This window comes from Carcharodon carcharias, chromosome 4 (assembly GCF_017639515.1).
Source record: "Carcharodon carcharias isolate sCarCar2 chromosome 4, sCarCar2.pri, whole genome shotgun sequence".
NCBI classification, from domain to species: Eukaryota; Metazoa; Chordata; class Chondrichthyes; order Lamniformes; family Lamnidae; genus Carcharodon; species Carcharodon carcharias.
Window position 1 is genome coordinate 71,882,500 of NC_054470.1, and position 22,975 is coordinate 71,905,474.

The window sequence follows — 22,975 nt, forward strand, 5'->3', positions numbered from 1 at the left end:
GGTCTTAGGGTAGGTGTAGGAGATTTATTAGAATGGTACCAGGACATTAGTTAGGTGGAGAGACTAAGGAAGCTGGGGTTGTTCTCAATACAGCACTGAAAGTTAAGAGATTTAATAGAGGTGTTCAAAATCATGAACAGTTTTGATAGCTTTTTGCTATTTACTGTTTCCAGTAGTAGAAAAATCAGTGACCAGAGGACACGGATTTAAATTAGCTGGCAAAAGAGCCAGAGATGAAATGAGGAAAAATAAAATTTATACAGCAAGTTATTTTGACCTGAAATGTGTTGTCTGAAAAGTGGTAGAAGTAAATTCAATAATAACTTTCAAAATGGATTTGGATAAATACTTGAAAAGAAAGCTTTACAAGTGAAACTAACAGGATAGCTCTTTCATGAAGCTGACACAAACACAATGAACTGATTGGCCTCCTCCTGTGTTGTTATCGTTCTATGATTCTATAGGAGCAAAGCTAACACCAGAAGTCACAGGATGAAATGTTGCAGAGGAAATGTTCCAGATTTAACCATCGTTAGCTTAGGGCAGTAGACCTTTCATCACAGGGGCAATGCACAAAGAGTCAAGTGCAGTTCTTCCAAAACTTTTTCCCAATGTGACCACATTTAAACGTTTCAGGCTTCATATGATGCCAGAGTGAAAATTGTGGGGAGGAGACTTAGAGAGTTATTGGGGAGTGGGGGAGGGGGGTGAGAGTGGTTGACAGGGAAAGTGGGTGTTTAAAACTGCTGGGTTTTCCCAGAAAAAAGCAGAGGCCCATTTTTTTTTTAAAACAGGCTGTGGTGATAGCTTCAGTCAGGTTTCAGAAAACAAGCCATGCCCATCAATCAAAAAAAGCACCAACATTTCAAGGGAGTCTCTCACTCAGTCCGAGCTCCATGGCCAGCTTTGCTGCCTCATTACCTCAAAATCTCACCTTGCGACAATCCACAGTTTGGGAACCCCTCACCTATAGCTAGCACATGAGAATCAATCTTCACGGGTGGAGTGTATTAACCCTTTTGAAAGATGAGTTAAAGCTTTTAATGAATTATTAGCAATCTTTATGCTGTTTTGAAAAAGTAGTGATAATAAATTTTTAAAATGATGCCAACAGATTGAATCCCTGAGCTGAACAGCTAATTTGCAAAACAGAGTGCTAAAACCAAGGTGATAGCAGTGTGTTGTACCTGTTGTTGACTCACTGTTTTGCTGTTATTTTTGGTTTCAAGAACATAGGGAAAATTTAAATATGGATGTGTATGTGGAACTGGTAGAAGGTTAAACTGAGGGAAAACTTTCGAGTATGTTGGGAAGCCTCCTCCAATTCACAGAATTCCATGTTTTACAGAGGCAGGACAAGTGGTGGACAGCCAGCCCGCACCCAGGAAGCAGGCTGGCATTTTAAATATGCCAATGAGGCTGATTGTTCAGAGTGTGGCCAATCTTGGAATGAGGGCAGATGAAAGACAAGACAAGAAAATGAGGCTGGAAGCTTCTGATTTCAGGTGCTTTGCAGATTTTACAATGAGCAGCAAGTTTGCTAAGTCCAGCTCCCAGTCCACCCCAATCAGAACCCTGCCCCTATGCACTACACAAGGACCCTCCATCCTCCGGGGTCTGGGTTTGCCAAACACCACACACCCACCACCCACTGGTTTTGGGATCCCACACCTGCGCCACACCATCCCCATCCGCATCCCACCGCTGGGGTCTGAGATCAGACCTACCTGGTCCTACAGCCTGCTCCGTTAATTGCATAGTAATTGTGTTTAATTGTAGGCGATTGGTGGGCATTAATTGGACATTCACTTGAGCCCCCTATAGATAGACAAAGACTAAAACTGCGGTTGTTATGGTTAGAAGGCGTATGTTTGTAATGTGTAACTCTGTAAATAAATATAAAACTGTGTAAAGATTGGCTCCAGATCTATCCTTCCTCAACTAGTTTTTTTGGAATAGAACATGCTACTCTGACCTGTTCTGGAGTGCTTCCCAGCAACTGAAAGGCAAGCCTGTCGATCAGGCTGACTACTAGGCAGGCTCCCTGTCAGGACCAAACAGTGCAGGCTGTGGGAAATCCTGACTTTTGGGTTGAAAAACAGCCCTTACCATAACTTATCCACATAGACATGTGTACAAATTCAAGAATATCTGTGTAAAACTGTTGTCACAGACTCTCCACAGTGGCTGATGGAATCACGTGTGAAAACATGTCAAACATAGGGTGTCTCAGCAGAACAGGCCTCAGCTATTTTGCCTGTGTCTTCCTTCCAAGCTGTTACAGGGGACATCGGCAACAATCAATCTGCCACGCATAGACACATGAAGCAAGTCACTGATGCTTCCTTCACCAGGGCAAATACCTTTTTTGGTTTCTAATCAGAAAACCAGCAATAGAATAAAATCACACTGCAATTTTTGCATATCACAGCATTCCCCAGCATCAGAGGCATTGGTGATGGCCAGAAATGTCAAATTTTGAGGTGCGGGAGCTCTAAGAAAATGTGTTCGCCACAGAATTTCTAAATCTACTGCTACTTTTTTTTCCCTATGTATTAATCATTTGAATCCCCAAAAGTCAGTAAAACTATGCTTTTTAAGTGAAAAACATTAGTGCTCCACTGCTAGCAACCTCTTTCTCACCCCTCCCTCCAGCAACTTCTCCCACACTCCAAACCCCCACCCAATCTCCCCCTCCACCCCAACTCTCTCCAACCTCCTCCTCCAACACCCCTCCCCTACCCCCATCCTCCAAATCATATGGCAGGTCGTCAACAAATTCATACATCCCGCATTATCTAATGTGGTCCAAGGTCTGGGTGCCATATTTGAATATCACCCAGCACACACATTCACTCTCTCCAGCCCAGCTGTCCTCAGGAGACCTGTAGAGATGGCTGCAGCCAAAAAGAAGGCTGCACCCAGGTTTAGCCACGACTCCCTCGAGGCATTAATCAGAGGAGTGTTGGAACACCAGGATATGCTGTACCCGTGGGATGGCTCCAGGAAGCATAACAGCCTCACCTCTCCGGCTTGGGTCAGAGGTACTGGCAACACAATCCAGTATAAGAGGAGAATGAATGAATGATCTCATCCGTTCTGCCAGGATAAGTCAACCTTCAGCTACCTCCAATAACACACTCTCATCATGGCAACATGCACTCAAAGAACTGCATTCTTCAGGGGTCTCACACAACATTAGTGGGGGGCCCATATCAGCACTGAGTGTCTCACAGATACTTTTTCATCACCATCTCATCTATCATGCTACACAAACTCCATCCTCAGCCTTTTCTGAGGCAAGCTCACCACACACAGCAGTCATGTATGCTTCCCACCCTCTGCTCCATCCCTTCTCATCACATTCTATCCCTTTGTCTTCATGCTGTCTAAGCTTTCCCACAACAGGGGGGAGAGAATCCAAATGGGAGGAGGGACAGCCAAGATCATGGAGCTCACCAGATTCAAGGAGGATGCCGCTGAGCTGGCTGGGGAGGACACTGATCACTCCTGTGGGGAAGGCGGATTCAGCTTCTCCCAGCAGCCTAGTATGAATCAGACCTCCATGAGTTGATCACATCCTGACATTCACAGTGAGTGACATACAATCTGGTATTCTGCCTGCTAGTGTACTGACTCTCCTCCCCCCCCCCCGCCCCAAACAAAGAGAGATTTGAATACCCCCTCCTTTATTATGTTTTCTCTGTCTACAGGCTGCAGATACCTCCCCTAGCCATGACCATCCCATCTGCAACCCAGAACCTACAAGCCTATGGCCACCGATTGTGAACATGCCCTGCACACCAAACTGTGCCTTCTCCTAATTGAACACACAGGCCTTGCCTCTCCCTGGACCAGAACTACATGTGAACCATGCATCGCCCTGTAGCATGGCCCGCTACACCCCAGGACTGTGTCTAATCTCTCACCCTGACTGAGGTCCACAGAGCCCCAGGACTATCTCTACTTTCTTACTCTTACCTGTTGGCCCCAGACCAGGTACTCTGACTACCTTTCAATGAACCCCCCCATCTCTCTTTCCCACCTCCCCACTCCATGACCTTCATGCAATCCATCCCTCTTGTGCCACACTGACACACACCCACCCACCCTTCCTATTCCGAAATCTGCATACATCCCCTCCCATTTATACATTTGGAATCCCATCCACACTCTTGTGAGTCTAAATTTCAGTTTTCCTTGTCAGTCTCCAGCTTCCCACCCCTCGGTCTCCCCTCTGCCTGTCATCATTCGCCTTCCCCCACTACTCCCTTCCAACTCCTTCTACTTCAGTGCCCACCGTGTGTCCATTACCCCTCTATTCCCTTCCAACCACAGTGCCTCCCCGCTTATGCCCATCATCCGACCCCCCTCCCATCAGCCAGACCTCCCCCCACCGCCACACTCAGTTACAATGCTGGTCTCTGTTTGAGGATATAGCCCTGCCTGAGAGCCGCTGCACAGTGGTGCCCTCCTCGAATACGGAGGCAACCACTGGGTGAAGACCAACTCTACAGCCACAGCAGTGTGGCATTCCACTGGCACTGCTACAAAACCGGAGCAGTGCCATGGCAGGTAGGCTTGGAATGTTGCAATCGCTTCGAAGTTACAAGTGAAGTGAGGGCTGACCGGTGCGCACCACTCATTTTCAAATGTGAAACAGAACGATTCCCACTTGCACAATGCAAAATTGGAAGGCGAGCAGTATATTTAATAAGCATTCATGAAATGGTATTGAGTGCAAATGGTGTTCATGTCACTAGTCGGCAGGATACTCAACCTGCCATTAAAGAAGCGAGGGGAAAATTGTCAACAGTTTTCACGCCGATGGGAATCCAATTTTTTGTCTCCCTCCAAATTTTCTGTTCCTGCCTGCAAAAAACGCGCCTTAGGCAGGATGGGAAAAGTCCGCCCGCGGAATCTGCCAGGATACAAAAGAGAGGAAGCAGCTACAGGCCAAATGTCTCAATGGTTCACTGTGCTGGTGCAGGTGCAAGTAGGAGATTGCACTCAGATTAAAAAGCCCAAATTTATGAGGATTTGAAATGAGCTGGAAGCTTGTACTAGAGAAAACAAAAGAAACAAGCATTAGGAGCAGAAGGCCATTCCGCACCTCAAGCCTGCTCTGCCATTTGATCAGAACATGACTGATCTGACCTTGGCCTCAAGTCCACTTTCCTGTCTTCCCCCCATAGCACTCAACTCCCTTGTTGACGAAAGATTTATCTAACTCAGCCTTGAATATATGCATTAAGGCAGAATCTCCAGGAAAACTCTCTGTGAAAAGCAGTTCTGGGGTTAAAAGTTACCTGGCTGGGAAAGGAAAGGAATGGAAGTAAACCCTCACCTTGGACTGGGTCCGGAAAAATCAAACGACTACTTAAGTGACAGTGCATATTATACCTGTGAAGTGGGTTCTTCGGTTGTGTTAAAAGTAAATGGGGAAACTTCTATTCTGTGGTTTAAAGTATAAGTTGCCAAAAAGTACTTAGTTAATACTGCTTTTAGTCTGTTTCAGGAGGTGGCCACTCGGCCCATCGAGTCTGCACTGGTTCTCTGAAAGAGCATTCTACCTAATCCCACTCCCCAGCCTTATCCCCGTAACTTTGCACATCCTTTCTTTTCAGTTGGCAATCTAATTCCTTTTTGGATACCTCAATCGAACCTGCCTCCACCATCCTTTCAGAAAATTCATTCCAGACTCTGTAGTAATTGTAGCTTTAAGGAATGTAGTGACTGTAGCTTTATATACTTATTCTGAATAAAATGAAATATCCCCTTAAATGTTTGCCACTGCTTCTCTATTGATCTATCCTCTAGCCTAGTTTCCCAGTCCATTTCAGCTAGCTCAGCTTTCATCCCCACATAGTTACTTTAAAGTTTAAGATATTAGTCTTAGACCCACTCTTCTCCCTTTCAAACTGGATGTAAAAATCAATCATATTGCGGTTGTTGCTACGTAGGGGTGCCTTTACTCTGAGGTCATTAATTAACCTGGTCAAGTTACACAATACCAAGTCTAATATAACCTGCTCTCTGGTTAGTTTCTTAGACCAACATGTTCTGGAACCATCTCAAAAGCATTCTAAGAACTCCTCATCCAGGCTACTACTGCCAATCTGCAGTATCATGCAGGATCTGCATGACAATAAAGAAAGACTTGCATTTATGTCATGCCTTTTTTGACTTTAGCATATCCCAAAGGGCTTTATAACCAATGAAGTATTTTAAGAAGTGTCTGTTGTAGTTTAGGAAATGAGCTGCCAATTTATGCACAGCAAACTCGCACTAACAGCATTCGGAAAACAGACAGATATCTGTTTCAGTAATGTTAAATGAAGGACAAATATTGGCTAGGATACCAAGGAGAATTCCCCTGCTCTTTATCAAGAGTGTCATAGGATCTTTTGTGACTTGAACAGGCAGAATTTCAGTTTAACAACTTATTTAAAAGGCAGTGCCTCCGACAGTGCAGCACTCAGAACTGCACTGCAGTGCCAGTCAAGATTTTTGAAGTCTCTGTAGTGTAACTTGAACCAAAAGCCTTCTGACTCAGAAACAAGTGCTACCAACTCTGCTATGGATGGCACTGAAGACAAAAGATCTGCATGGTTGGCAAACTTCAGGAGCAATATGCCATCAGTAATCTGAATGAGATTATCAACTCAACTACAGGCCAACCGCATGTCAAATTATGGGCAATTTTGTGTCATGTAAATCACAACCACTGAAAACTAGATTTAGACTACCAAATTCACTTCACTTAATGCCCTTACATAAGAACATAAGAACTAGGAGCAGGAGTAGGCAATTCAGCCCCTCCAGACTGCCCTGCCATTCATTATGATCATGGATGATCTCATTTCGGCCTCAACTCCAATTTCCCACCCTCTCCCCACAACCTTTCAACCCGTTACTAATTAAAGATCTGTCTATCTCCTCCTTAAATTTATTCAGCGTCCCGGCATCCACTGCACTCTGAGGTAGTGAATTCCACAGATTCACGACCCTTCAAGAAAAGTAATTCCTCCTCATCTCTGATTTAAATCTACCACCCTTTAGCCTAAAACAATGGCCTCTCATTCTAGAATGCCCCACAAGGGGAAACATCCACTCCACATCTACTTTGTCTATCCCCTTTAGCATCTTATATTGTCTATCCCTTAAGCATCTTACAACTGGTGCAGAGAAGACATTTTCATTCCTTCAGTCTGGGCTAGGCTGAAACACAAACCCTAGAAAAGGGAGAACAGCAACATAAGTTTAACCACCCAGTTCTCAAGCTCAATAACCTAAAACCAACTGTTAAAAGTGAAGTTAAAAGGAAATGTCTGGGACTGCCAAAAATCTTTTTTTATGATAACTAACAAAGCACCTTGAAATTAATACAAGTGTGATTATTTTCTCTTTCCAAAATACACAAGAGCGTAATCTGTACTCTAAAGGTTAACTTTATTCTCTTATAATATTCACAACGTGTATGCCATTGTTGTAGATAACTGATTGGACAGGAAAGCAGTTCAAATTCTATATAAAATCTTTTATAGGAAATGTGGAACTACAAACTGAAAAATTCTTCATTTAATTCAAATTCAAAAGACTTCTTACCAAGGCCGCAGCAAATCCAAAGCTTCGGAAAATTTGTTATTTAAGAATAAACTCAGTGCAATGTTGCATTCTTCCAGGGCACTCTTCAAGTCCATCTGGGATGCCCTATATAACAGAAAATAAACAATAAACTCTACTGGCAATGGGTGTCACTCTGCACATTACTAGAGTGGATGAAAAGTTAACTGAAGACATGACAAACACCAAAGTGGATTAAATCTGAAAGAACTTTCCACCAGGTTCATTGTAACATTAACAGGAAGTATGAAAGATTCATTGGGAAGCAAGAGGTCATGCCCCCGTCTTGAATAGGAATATATGAAATAGGAACAGAAGTAGGCCACTCAGCCCCTCGAGCCTGCTCCGCCATTCGTTAAGATAGTGGCTGATCTGTTTGTGTTTCAAGTTCTACAATTCCATCTACTTTGATAACCAACAATTCCTCTGCCTAACAAGGATCTATCTACCTCTGTCTTAAAAGTATTCAGTGACTCCACTTCCACTACCTTCTAAGGCAAAGAGTTCCAAAGTCGCACAACCTTCTGAGAGAAAAAAATTCTCCTCATCTCTGTCCTATAAGGGTGACCCCTAATTTTAAAACAGTGTCCCCTAGTTCTGGACTCGCCCACGAGAGGAAATGTCTTTTACACGTCCACCTTATCTAGACCATTCAGGATCTTATATACTTCAATCAAGTCACCCCTCACTCTTCCAAACTCCAGTGGAAACAAGCCTAGCCTGGCCAACGTATCCTCATAAGACAATCCGCTCATTCGAGGTATCAATCTAGTAAACCTCCTCTGACCCGCCTCCAACGCATTTACATCCTTCCTTAAATAAGAAGACCAAAACTGCACACAGTATTCGAGATGCGACAACAATGCCCTGCATAACTGAAGCATAACATTCTGACTTTTATGTGCAGTTCCTCTTGTAATAAAGGATAGAATTCCTTTGGCCTTCTGAATCTGAAAAGTTTTTCCACCAGGTTCATTGTAATATTAACAGGAAATATGAAGGACTCATCGGGAAGCAAGAGGTCTTGCCCCCATCTTAAATAGGTCTTAATCAAAATTAAAAATAAACCCACGTTCATCCTTAATCATAATGCACAAAGTAGTTTCCCACCATTGGAAGAGAATGGTTACCATGAAGGAGTCACCTCTTACACCCTTGGGAATATGTTTTTAAGAAGCAGAACCTGGGAGAATTCTAAACTGCGTTTTTTATTTCTTAACATTTTTTCTCATTTCCTTCATTCAAAGACTTTATCTCTTGTTGTTCTACAGTTCCATGAGCCCCATTTGCCCTCTGTACCTGAACCAAATTGTCAACATTCATGTGCAAATCTCAACAGTGAGCACAAGCAGGTTATTAAACCACTGGGACCATCACTGAGGCAGTCAATCCTTTTTCATTCATAGTCTGCACAAAGTCTACCTTCAGCAGAGGTTACTGGGCACTTCCAATCAGCACTAGCAACCCTAGCTTTTTTTCCCTCTCACTAACTCAAATGCTAGGACCAACATATTAGCATCTCTATTGCTGCTGTAGCAAAGGTTAGCTTACACAACACAGGCATGAGCCTGGGATCTTGCTGATTTCTATGTCTGGCTATTGGCTGAATAAATGTATAGAGCCAACAAGGGAGCTGATTCACTTTATTATTAATAATCAGCAGTAAAACAGGGCCTCATGACTCATACAGCAACTTGCACTCACAAAATACCTTTAATGTAGAAAAACATCACAACGCCCTTCAAGGAGGTCGGAGGAAAATATATATCAAGCCAAAAGGAGTGACAAAAATTTTAATCAAGGAGTTGGGTTTTGAGAAAGAGCAGCTGAGGGGTTGGAGCTTGGGGAGGAAAGCATAAGAAAAAGGATGACAAACTGAGAAGACATAACTGGAGTAAACAATCTATACTTATATCACACTTCAAAGATTATGTCCCATGGTAGTTCACAGTTGGTTTAAATAAAATCTCTGTCAAGGCTAATGTAGGAAAGAGTGGGGCCTCTTAGAAAACAAAACAGTAACCCATGTGTGGAGACAGAAAACATGGGCATGGTCCTTAATGAAAATTTTGCAGATTCCTTCACAAGAGGAGATGATGCAGACATTATTATAAAGAAAGGCGAGTGTGAAATATTGGATGGGATAAACATAAAGAGGAAAGGGAAATAAAAAGGGGCAAGAATGCCTCCTTCTCCTGAGCCTTATGGAAGAAATGGTTCTCTATATCATGGGGCCAGCTGATAAATTGTCCATGGCATCCAGCAACACTGAGAACAGAGAGGATGGCAGCATACTGCTATCTTATGTTCCTTCTTAACATCCAGTGCACCCTCATCCTGCTGTCTGGCAGGATAAGCAAGCTGCAGATGGCATCACCAGGGACCTCTTGTTTTCCAGCCCCTCTTTCCTGACCCCAGCTTTCCCCTTCTGATTTTGGAGAGCCAAGAACTGCTATATACCCAGCCACAGCAGCCCCAGGATGGGAGAAAGAGCAACATCACAGCACTGATAAAGAGGCCCCATCTCTTAATCTGACACTCATGGCCACTGGCACTGTTTGTACCTTAAAGGCTAGTATAGTGTTGGGAACTGCATGTGATAAGTCACCAGGCATGAGTGGTTGGCAACCTGGCCACAGGGGTGAGGATGGGGGTTTGGTCATCAGCTCACCAAAGGGCGAGGCTACAGACAAGTTCTGCGAGGACATTGACTTGGTGGCATACATGAGAACACTGATGAGATGCACACCGTGATGCTGGATGCATTGGCTGGTCTGTCAGACAGCCTCCTATCACTGTCCAGGAGCGTTTGGAGTCTGGCTCCAGGTTGAATGCATTGTGCAGAGCTTTCCCTCTCCAAAGGCTCTATTCCATCTCCCTGTCATGTTGTAGACTCAAAGGCATTAAAACTGGGGCTCCCAGAGCCTTAATGGGGAAAGGTTATCAAATCCTCTGCCGTCCCTATGAGGATTCAACAGCATTCGCTATCAAATACAAGAACTAATCACAATACCTCCAAAAATACTCCACAGTATATAGACACTTTGAAATAGCAGAGGTTTATCAAATTCGCCTGCCTGAAATTTGGGTACCTGGTCCTTTACACAACACGAGCACTGGGCCCATCATGCCAGCAGAGCACTTGATGTTTGGTGAGTGATGTACAAATTCAGTTAATGGACCCACGTGGTCCAAATTAGGGGAATGGGCATCACATAGCTGATCGTTCTGCGTGACTGGTTCAGCTGCTTTTGGCTCTCACAAGAGCTATCTGCATGAACACTCTTCTCATGTCACATGGGCCATGCCAGAAGCTGGCACTCCCCCATGAGGGGGACTGGCTTCCAGAAAACCACCTCCAGTGGAGTTATTGACATAAATTTAGTGCCCAGTCCATATTTAGGGCAAGAGGACAGAAAAACATCCAGAGAGGAAGCCGATTAGTGACAGCAATGAAGCAGTTTAGATGCAGTGTTTCAAGAATCTTAGGATTGTTGGGACTGACACAAAACAGAAGGATAGATTCTAAACAAGATCAAGTTAGACCTGTTGAGAATGACTTCCTCCTAACTGTGATCTTTTATTTTCACAAGTTACTCAGGTGATACAAGCTCAGAAATAAAAACGTAATGTAACATATTAAGCATTTATAATGATTAATCAGGAGAAAGGGAAAAAAATCCTGATAAACTGAGGAAGCACATCAAATAGGATGCCGAGGATAGAACTTAGATGTCAGAGATATAAAATCCATTCAACACAAAAAAAGAATTCAAATTCAATGTGGTGGGGAAATTGCCACCCAAGTAAAAAGATGTATGACTTATTAATTATGTTTATGGCAGAGATTTTGCTAACATCCATTACTGCTTTATAAATGTGCAGCCATTAACACATTATAACTTATTGAAGCTTTTAAGTCAATCCAATCACGGCTGTGATATTGTGTCCGACATTGTCCTGTTATAATGAAAACATTGATTTCCTTCTTATACTTTACATGCTACACATTACACTTTCAACTTTCATAAAATTAAAACTACAAACAGAATACATTTCTTACCATACATAATAGGCAGTGTCCATAAGCAAAGAAATCAATGAACTAATTTTCTTATTGGGGTTAGTAGATGCTGCGCACACATACTGAAGAAACCATCAAAGGCAGGAGCACAACGAGACTCTGGAATAATACAGTTCTTTTATTAACTTCTCAAGAACCTGGCTGCATGACTGTCCAATAGACTCACCAGGAAATGGGACATGTCATATGATACTGTATTTAATTACCGCTAATGGAAAGCAGATAATATGATTAGCTGTTTGATTGCACATCAGACCCCAAGATGACCTTCCAACCTCATAATCATGCCATATTTCCATCTCCATAACTTCACCCCTGCCTCAGCTCTCATCTGCTGCTGAAACCATCATTAATGCTTTCATTACCTATAGGCTTGACTATTCCAATGCACTCCATGCTGATCTCCCACATCCCACCTTCCGTGAACTTCAGGTCACCCAAAATCCTGCTGCCCATGTCTTAACTTGTACCACATCCTGTTCACCTATCATCCTTGGCTCAATTACCTAATTATCTTCTGGTCAAGCAACATCTTGATTTTAAAATTCTCATCCTTGCTTTCAAATCCTTCCATGGCATTGCTCCTTCCTACCCTGTAATCTCCTCCAAACCCACAACCCTCAGATATCTACACTCCTCTAATTCTGGCCTCTTATGCATTCCCCAATTATAATTGCTCCACCATTGGTGGCTGCGCCTTCAATTGCCTAGGCCCCAAGCTCTGGAACACCCTCCCAACACCTCTCCGCCTCGCTTTCCTCCTTTAATATCACTAGAAATAGGCAAAAGTAAGTCATTCAGCCCCTTGAGCCCGCTCCACCTATTAATAAGATCATGGCTAGTCTGACTTTGGCCTTAACTCCACTTTCCTGCCTAACCCCCCTCCATAACCCTTGATTCCCTTGTTAATCAAAAATCTGCCCAACTCAGCATTGAACATATTCAATGACCCAGCCTCCCCTGCTCTCTGGGAAAGAGAATTCCAAAGACTAATGATCCTCAGAAAAGAAATTCCGACCTCATCTCAGACTTAAATCTGAGACCCCTTATTTTTAAAATTGCCCCCTAGTTCTAATGCCCCCTTGAGGGAAAACATCCTCCTAGCATCTACCCTATCAAGCCCTCTCAGAATCTTCTAAGTTTCAATGAGATCACCTCTCATTTCTCTAAATTCCAAGGGGTATAGGGTAAACCTGCTCAACCTTTCCTCATAAGGCAACCTCGTCTTCTCAGGAATCAGCCTAACTTCTCTGAACTGTTTCCAATGCAAGTATATCCCTCAAGTAAGGTGACCCCAAAACTGTACGCAGTGTTCCAAGTGCGGTATCACCAATGCCCTGTGCAATTGTAGCAGGACTTTTTATTCTTGTACTCCAGTCCCTTTGAAATAAAGGCCAACATGTGATTTGTCTTCCCAATTGCTGTACCTGCATGCTAACTTTTTGTGATTCATGTACAAGGACACTCAGATCCCTCTGTACTATAACATTCTGCAGTCCCTGCAGAATATATAAATAATATTCTGCTTTTCTATTCTTCCTGCCAACATAGGCAACCTCACATTTTCCTACATTATACTCTGCCAAATGTTTGCCCACTCACTTAACCAATCTATATTCCTTTGCAAATTCTTTGTATCATCCTCACAACTTGTTTTCCTACCTAGCTTTGTATCAGCAGCAAATTTGGCTACAATACAGTCAGTCCCCTCATCCAAGCCATTAATATACATTGTAAATAGTCGAGGCCCAGCACTGATTCCTTTGGCACTCCACTAGTTACAGTTTCTTAAGTCGAAAATGACCCATTTATCCTGACTCTGTTTTCTGTCCATTAACCGATCTTCTATCCACATTAATATATCACCCCCAACACCCCCAGTTCTTATCCTGTACAGTAACCTTTTATGTGGCACATCACTGAATGCCTTTTAGAAATCCAAATACACTCCATTTGCTGGCTCCCCTTTATCCATCCTGCATGTTACATACTCAAAGAACTCTAATAAATGTGTCAAGAACGATTTCCCTTTCATAAAACCATGTTGACTCTGCCTAATTGTATTATGATTTTCTAAATGTCCTGATAAGATCTCCTTAACAGTGGATTCTAGCATTTTCCCAAAGAAGGATGTTAGGCCAACAGGCCTATTGTTTCCTGCTTTCTGTCTCCCTGCTTTCTTGAAAGTGGTGTTACATTTGTGGTTTTCCAATCTGCTGGGATCTTTTCAGAATCTAGGGAATTTTGGAAAATTACAAATAGTGCTATCTAATCTCTGCAGCTACTTCTTTTAAGACCATAGGATGCAGGCCATCAGGTTCAAGAGACATTAGTCCCATTAGTTTACCTAGCACTTTTTCTCCAGTGAACGTGATTGTTTTAAGTTTCTCTCTCCCCTTTGCCTCTAGATTTCCTCCTAATCTTGCAATGTCTTTTGTGTCTTCTACTGTGAGAACAGATACAAAATACTTGTTCAAAGTCTCTGCCATTTCCTTGTTTCCAATTATTAATTCTCCAGTCCCATCCTTTAAGGGACCAACTCTTACTTAAGCTACTCTTTTCCTTTTTATATGCTTATAGAAGATTTTACTGTCTTTTTATATTTCTTGCTAGTTTTTCTCTACTCTCATTTCTCCCTCTTTATTATTTTAAGACATTTCTTAAAACCTACCTCTGACTAAGCTTTTGGCCATCTGACCTAATATGTGGTTCAAAGTCATATTTTGTGTTACAATACCCTGACAATACCTTGGGATATTTTACAATGTTAAAAGTGTTATATAAATACAAACTGGTGCTGTTTACTGAGGTTGGATTGGTAACATCCCTTGGATATGAGGATCAATCCATAAGATTCCTCTGCTACTTTCCTCTTTTCCTAGCCCAACAAGCAATCTCTCCACCCCATTCCTTCCCTACTCTGCCCCAGAATCTCCATCCCTCTACATCCAACTCTGCCTTCCCTTAGCATTTTCTAAGCTCATCTTATCCAAAACCTATTCCGACTGTTGACCAAAATGCTAACTTACATTGTGTGTGCTTCTCTTCCTACAGACACTGCCCCCTCGCTTTGAAAAGTGTTTCCAATTCTTCAAATAAACTCACCCTTGACCCTTCAGTCTCTTTTACCTTTTAGGCCATCTTCAATCTCCTCCCAGCTCTGCAAGGGTCTTGTGCACCTGCCAGGCCATGCTCACGCAACTTGATCTGACTCACTTCAATCAGGTATCTACCCCTCCCACAGAACCAAAACAGCCCTATCGTGCATTATCCCTCCTTGACCTATTTGCAGCCCCCAGCCTGGTCTATCATACTATCTGCCTCAAACGCCTCTTGTCCATTTATGCAGTTTGGTGGGACCACCCTCTCTACTTCTATTCCCATCTGCAAAACTGTACTGCAACACCTGTAGCAATGCATTCTGTTTCACCCATGCAGTAACCTCAGGAGTCCCCCAAGGATCCACGCTTGACCCCCCTCCTCTAACTCACCTGTATCCTGCCATTTGCCATTATGATCCACAGACATGAGGTCAGCCTTCATACGTGTATTGATGACATCAGCTCTACCTCTAGACTACCAGATCACCCGGTCTTGAATGATTAGTAATTTCCTCCATTTAAGTATTGGGAATACCGATGTCATCTCCAGACCTCAACTGCAAATTCATTATCCCTGCCACTGACTGTGTCCCTGTTCACAAATACCGCTTCCTATTTGATCCAAAATTCAGTTTCTAACCTCATACACACTCCATTGCAAAAGACTACCTACTTCCAAATCCATAATGTTGACCAGTTAAACTCCTACCTCAGGTTATTTGCACTGAAATCCTCATCTGTGCCTTGGTCACGTCCAAGTGCTCCTAAGCTGCACCCAATTCCCTACCTTTCGTAAACTTCATCACATGCAAAACTCTATTTTCCATATCCTATACTGTACCAAATCCCACTCAGTCTTTATCTCTGACCTCGCTGACTTGTAATGGCTCCTGATTTCTCCCATGTCTTCAAATTTAAAATTTTCATCCTGGTGTTTAAGTGGCTCATTCTGCAACCTTCTCCTTGATGTAATCTATTACTATAACTTTATCCAGCCCTTCAAACCCAACATCCTAACTCTTTATACCACTGGCTTCTACTTCTTGAGCGTCTCATTCCTTTCAGTCCAACATTGACAGCAGTGCCTTCAGCCATCTAGGCCTTACATCCTTCACCTCCTTTCCTAAAACCTCCCGCCTCCTTCTCAAACTTTAAGACAATGCTTAAAACCCAGCTCTATGACCAAACCTTTTCATCAGACTTTCTACTCTTTTCTTCATTATCTCAGCACTGTTGACACCTCTGAAGTGCTTTGGGTCTACCTGAAAGGTCACATATAAATATAAATCGTGGAGTTGCTTTTAACTGCTACTGTTCTATTCACTGCCACATACATCACAGCAACTTTAAACAAAATGCTTGTCTGTCCTTTAATTGGAATTGATAATCTAAAAATTGGCATGCGTCAGATGGAAATTTTAGGTTAAAATAAAGCAATAGTCAATATTACAGGATTATTGAAAGCAGGATAAAGACAATGCCAATACCAACTATGCTTTATCCAAAAAGATTAAAGGAGTAATGATTTGGAGGTCTGATGGTATCATGGTGAAGTAGTAATGTGCAGCGAAAGTCAAGTCAGATTAGAAATTCTAGATAATAATGCAATGTCAAGACTTTGGGTTAAAGAGCAGCAGAAGAACATCATCAGATATTAAGCTGTTCTAGTCTATATAGGGCTAAGTGATAGGCAAAGACTGGCTGAAAGGTCACTTCTGTTGAATAGTGTGCATATGTGAACAGGATTGGGTTTAACAGTGGCAGCTCTCTTCAGCCCGCCATCAATCACTATAAGGTTAGTGTCAGGGAAAAAGACACTTAAGCAATGTGCTGCCGGCACCAGTGGAATTATATCCCAGCCTAGATCCCCATCCACTGCTTCTTTGTTAATTCAGAAAAATAAATCCGAGTTGTGTACATTGAGCATGTACTCAAATAGGGGGCGGAGGTCGGCAGGGACGGGGTGGTGGTCCGGAGGGAGGGTGAGGGCCCAGAGGGAGAGCGGGGGCAATGTCTGGAGGGAAAGCAAGGGCGGGGGGTGCTGGAGGATGTTAGTATGGTTGCCAAAGATTGGAAGATAGTAAACATAACTCATCTATTCAATAAAGGAGGAAGAACAACAGAGAACTATAGGTCAGTTAGTCTGACAGAAATAGTACAGAAATTGCTAGAATCTATTATTACAACAATGATAACTGGGCACTTAGATACAGATAATATAAATGCAGAGTAAACACAGATTTATGAGATGAAATTGGATTTGACAAATCCATGAGAGTTTTTTTAAGGTTGAAACTAGTAAAGAAGGGAAGGGGGAACTAGTGGATATAGTGTGTCTGGATTTTCAAAAAGCATTCAATAAAGGTGCCACTCAAGGGGTTATTAATAGAAAATTAGAGCTCATGGGGTTATAGGTTGAGGATTGGTTAACAGGCAGAAACTGAGTAAAATAAGTTGCCGTTTGACAGGTTATTAATAGTTGGGACAGCAACAATCTGTTGGGCCATCAGGATTTACCATGTACAACAATGACTTAGATCAGGAGTTGATGAAGTGTTCCCAAGTTTGCTAATAATAAAATGCTGGTGGGAATGCAAGCTGTGAGGAGGATGCAGAGGCTGCAAAAGGATATGGACAGGCTAAGTGAATAGGTAAGAACTTTACAGATGAAATAGAGCATGGAGACCTGTGAAGTTATCCACTTTGAAAGGGAAAATAGAAAAGAATATTTTTCTTTTGAAAAGGTGAGTGCCTGGGAAATGGATTCATGGAGATCTGGGTGGTCCTTGTACAGTTGTCCTTAATGGGGTTGTGGGTGGGTGAGGATGAGCAGTTGGAAGAGGGGTGGCGAGGGTGAATGGGCGGTGAGGATGACTGGGGATCGGTGAGGATGAGGGAGGAGGAAATAGTGAGATCAAATAATATATTGACATTCAAAATAAAACAAGACCGGATGGGTCATGAACCAGCTTGCTTTTCACTTAATGACATTTTAATAAGTTTTTGTATAGCTCGATGAGAGATAAGAAAGCAAAATTTCTTAGCGCATGATGTGGTGAGGAATGTAATCTGTATTGTGTAACATAGCAGTTCTATGAGTAGCATCAGAGCCACATCATCACCTTAGTCTCAATAATGTCAAATTCCTTATGCAGAGAAAGTAGACTTTCCAAAGCCCCATATCTAATCAGAAACTCAATAGTCTTCCATTAGCCCATCTAGGTGTGACCTGATTTGAAGAAGCCAGACATCCTCAGTATTCTGATGCACCTCAAAAAGCTCCAAAAATCACTATGGGCCAAATTTCCTCAGTTAACTTTGTTTAGCCACCTTGATTAAACTTCCCTTACAGAAACTCCTTCAAGGTCAGAGGTGATCAATTCTCATCCCTTTCACAGATCTAAATCACAATTTACATATACATGGGAACACTGATTAGGTGTTGTGTCTGGCCCTGTAAACAGTCTCCTGCCGATAGCCAGAGATTTTTCTGCACTTAACAAAATAATTGGGCAGATGATGAATGCTGGTAAGTAAGTCTTATACAGAAATTGTGTTTCACATGTTGTTCGCTCACTTGGGGCTAAGTTTTCATTGCCTTCCTGCCCCTCTCCACTGTCCTCTTGACATCCGGGTCTCCACCATCCTACCAAGGGTGTTGCCCCTCATCACTACTAGGCCCAAAATCTGAGTTGTGTGCCCATTGCCAGCTGCAGGTTTCCTTGTTCTCATGTTGACCTCGAATTGTGTTTGGAGGCGCTGACCCCTTCTCAAACCCACATGATGCCAGGATATTGGTGACCCACTGCACTGCCTGACCACTTACTGCCGACTCTCCCTGCCACCTGCACTGAGCCGATGGCATCTGCCTTCCTGGTCAAGCTCCCGTGCGCACCATTCACCTTTTTATGAGGCCCAGCTACTTCCTTGCGACGGCCATGACTGACTCCCCACTGCGTACCCACCTCCATTGAGCTGGTCTGCGTGCAGCTCATGTGATAATGTGGAAATCATAACATCCTCTCACTGGGCTCTATAACCACCTAAATTAGCCTTCATAATGGAGCTCTCGGATCTCAAGGCTGGGCCTAGTCCCTGGCCCCCAAACCCCCATCTTGATAACACTGCTGGCACCGAAAACAGCATTGATATTTCAACACCCCCACAATCCCCCCAGCGGGACCTGAAAATCCAGCCCTTGAACAAATTATCCAAGGATGAGCAAAGCACACAAACATAGCAATTACCCTTATTTTAAAACACGTAAGCATAAAGCAAACTGCTGCATGCCAGGAAATATCTATTGAAACCTGCTCTAAACCATATCATTAAGCTTTATCCATCCTAATCACACAAGCAAACCCACAATTACTATTAAGCAGGTTACATGAGCATCCTAGACATGTTATTTTGTACATACTGTTTTATTAAAGCTTACACACATAATTATAATTATCAATTCATTGCCGTTACTCCACCAATATATCAGCACTTTAGCCTTCAGAAAAATCTATTCACTGTAACCTCAACAGTCACTGCAGCAGCATCTATTTTATATCTTTACACATGATTTTAATTATACCTGAATGTATATGTAAATAGAATTATTTCTTATCCCACCTATTCAGTCATTTGGGCCTGAAGCTCCTCCTACCACCGGCAAAAATACGCAGCACTGGCTATGCCATACATTCGGGATCAAAAGATACTGCATGAAAAATTACACAGCACATTGTAAAAAAAAAGACATGCTGGAGGCATCACAATCAAGCTTGTTTTTTAAAGAAGCAAGGAAACCGCATGTCACTTACATTCCTAATCTGTAATTTTTCCTTCATGAGGGACGAGTAAACTGTCCTGCAGTTCACTGACAGTCCCAGCAAATGTAAGCAGCTGGCAAGGTTTCCGCAGGCACTGCAGCTTTGTGAAGATTGGGCAAGGCTGTCTCACTGTACAGCTCCACACACAGTATTGGGCAAACGTCATGCAGTCACATCAAAAACCTAGAAGCAAATCTGTGCAGTCTTCTATACTATCACAGAATCCCAGTGCTCTCTGAGTCGGCAAAAGTGGCAGTGGCAGTGCGACACAAAAGCGGCATCTGCCATCAACAGAAAATAGCCAAGGGCAATTATTTCTTTTTTTAAAAACATTCTTGCTCTTACTATTTTGCAGATAGTCAGTTTTAAAAGCTACATTAAAACAGTAGTTTTATAGCCCCTTACAAAGTCACTTGATTTTCAATTATTTTCCAGTTTAAGATGCTTTCACAGCGCAAGCTACTCAGTTTTGAAATTAATTACCGAGCCAATAAACTAACTTCTTCAGATTTCCAAAATTCACCTCTTGTCATCCAATGACAACAACTCTTAAACACAACCCCCACACCATCACCTCCTCAACCTGATGCTTTTGTTACCTTGGCTATTTCTTGAACATTTCTGCTTTACAATTGTTTAATAACCAATAAAGATGATGTTTTGTCACTGCTTTCTCTGCCTGGTTCAGACTGAACCCACCAACTGCTCCCTGACTCCACCTTTCAATATCATTTACTCATTATTCATGGTTTTAAAAAAAGGGAAGCCAACCTGTGGCATAAATAAGATACAGAATGGGGAATGCACCGCAGGAATATCGCTTTGTAGGAAGCATTGTTTTTCAGTTGAGATGTTGAGCAGATGCCCTGTCTGCTTATTCATATGGTTTCAAATGATCCCATGGCACTTATTTTCCCTACACTATGACAGTGACTACTTTTCAAAAGTACTTAATTGGTTGTAAAGTATTTTGAATGTAAAGCACTCATTGTGAGCAGGATGTCCTGAAGTCACAAAAGGCGCTATGTAAATACAGGTTCATTTCCACCCCCCCCCTCCACCACCCCCCCACACCCCACAAAGAGTGAGGCAGCTCATCCAGTGCCCTTTATCTCAGCCATCACTAATACAGGTTAACAGGTTATCTATCTCATCTCTGTAACTCCCACTGCCGAATAAGAAACAGAAAACAGGACATTGGTTTCCACTGCAGCCACTGGCATGCGCCCGGTTTCTTCAACCACTTACATCATTATTGTGTGGCTCACTGCCTGCTCCCTCAGCCTGCTGCGTGCTCCCCACCGCTAGCTGCCTGCTCCCTCCCGCCTGCTGTCTGCTCCCCCGCTGCTGCCGGATTCCTTCTGCCTATTGCCAGCACCCTCCCCTCCACTGCTAGCTTCCTCTCTGTGGCTGCTGGCTCCATCCCGTACACTGTGGCTCCCTCTGCCGCTTCCCCCATGACCCACACCCCACCCACCCCTGCTTCCTCCACGGTCCCTCAGCAGTCCTTTGCCGCTGGCTCACTTCCCCGAGCTCTTTCCCACATACCTCCTGCCCTCTTCACTGCTTCTCCCCCCTCCCATCCCCATTCCCTCATGGGACCTCTCACCGTTCCCCTCACTTCTCCCTTCTACTCCCCACCATCCATTTTGAAGTGAGCCAGCGGTGAAGGAGGTGGTGAAAGTCCGAAGGAGGGAGCGGGGAGTATAGGTCAAGTGGCAAGGAGAGCAGTGAGGAGCCACGGTGGGGGGTGTGGGAGGGAAGCAGCAGATTGTCGGGTCTTCATTCCTGTTTTTGTTCATTTTAATTATGGCAGCTGCCAGGGATGTCGCTATCAGTGACCTCACAGGCTCTGACATTGCATCTGGGCATGTGCAGGGGGAAGTGCTCCCTCTAGTGTTGTAGCACAAATAAACACAGCCAAGAGAGGGCGAGTTAACCAGCCATCAAGTTGTTATGTGGAAGAGCCTTTGATTCCTGCAGTATGATGGATCTTTATTCAGGTAGGTTAGTTTACAGATCTGCAGTGACAGCTGGTGACCTTTTTAAACAGGTAAGGCACAGTTCTGTGCCTCCTGAAGCCTGCATGGTACCATAACAACTGACCGTTCCTGTGTAATTCCACCATCAATTTTACCTTTTTTCATACAAGAGTCCAAATGAGTGCGTTATTTCAAGGGTGAACGAAAGAACCAGTGAAAGAAAGCACCATTTGCAGGTAGCTTTAACTTGACAGATGGGTTAGAAAAGCAGTAATAGATTCTGCCAACAAAATCACTTCTGATTTTAGCAGCCATAATCCAATATCATGGCTTAGAACTTGCCGATTACAAATTAATATGCATGTGACATGCAATTCTGTCCATCTGTGTGCCAACAGTGGCATCGATTCCCCATTCGAGTTCATGCACACAACATGAGCCAGTGCTGATGAATCACCCCTGTAACATAACACAAGTGCAGCCACCTACGAGCAAGAATGAGCAGCAACATTTATGCAGAGAAATATGGATAAGAACTGCTACTAGTTCAGTACTTCTCAATTTTTTTGTACTTGTAATTTTAATCCCTTCTAGCTTTGCAGTTGAGAATGCAGTCTACCAAACATTCCCTGTGACCTAAACCAGCAAGGTACTCAAAGGCCACCTGCATGTGACTTAGATTTTCCGACCTTCCCACCCAGGGAATTGAAGCAGCATCAGTTCAGCACCTTTTCATTTGTTGTATTCAGAAGCTAAGCAGGGAGGAGTATAACTTGAATCTCCATCTGTCAGGGAAAGCAAGCTCCCAGCATCTACCCTGTCAAGGCCCTTAAAAAAATTATGTTCAGTGACATCACTTCTCATTCTTCTAAATCTTAAGGAATACAGGCCTAACCTACACAATTTCTCCTCACAGCACATTCCCATAAGTCAGTTGAATAAACACTCATTGTATACCTTCGAAGGCAAGTTTATTCTTCTTAGGTAAACAAACTAAAACTGTACACAGTACTCCAGGCGTGATCTCTCAATGCCCTATAAAATCGCAGTAAGCATTCTTTACTCTTGTATTCCAATTCCTTTATAATAAAGACAAATACAGCACTTGCTTTCCTAATTACTTGATGCATCTGTATATTAACTTTCTGTGATTCATGCATAAGGATACCCAGATATCTTTGAAGACCAATATTTCCCAATCTCTCACCTCCTAAAAAATATTCTGCTTTTCTGTTTTCCTGCATTAGTGGATAACTTCATACTTCCCCACGTCATATTGTATCTGCCAAGTGCTTACTCCCTCACTTGACCTGTCTAGATTCCTTTGAAACCTCTTTGTGTTCTTCTCACCATTTACTTATA

At 43.0% G+C, this 22,975-nt stretch overlaps 1 protein-coding gene across 10 annotated transcripts in view; it reads right to left on the reverse strand.

The window, feature by feature from the left end:
* LOC121277021 (tetratricopeptide repeat protein 39B) overlaps positions 1-22,975 on the reverse strand; it is a 151,761-nt gene that overhangs the window by 68,595 nt on the left and 60,191 nt on the right. For 9 of the 10 annotated variants that reach the window (XR_005942783.1, XM_041185887.1, XM_041185881.1 and 6 more), the window contains one exon: positions 7,609-7,713. The exons of the other annotated variant lie outside the window; for it this stretch is intronic. Coding sequence is in view for 8 of the 9 variants with exons in the window: in XM_041185887.1 (XP_041041821.1) it covers positions 7,609-7,713 (105 nt within the window). In the remaining variant the exon portion in view is untranslated. The remainder of the gene's footprint in view (positions 1-7,608; positions 7,714-22,975) is intronic. 10 annotated transcript variants of the gene reach the window in all.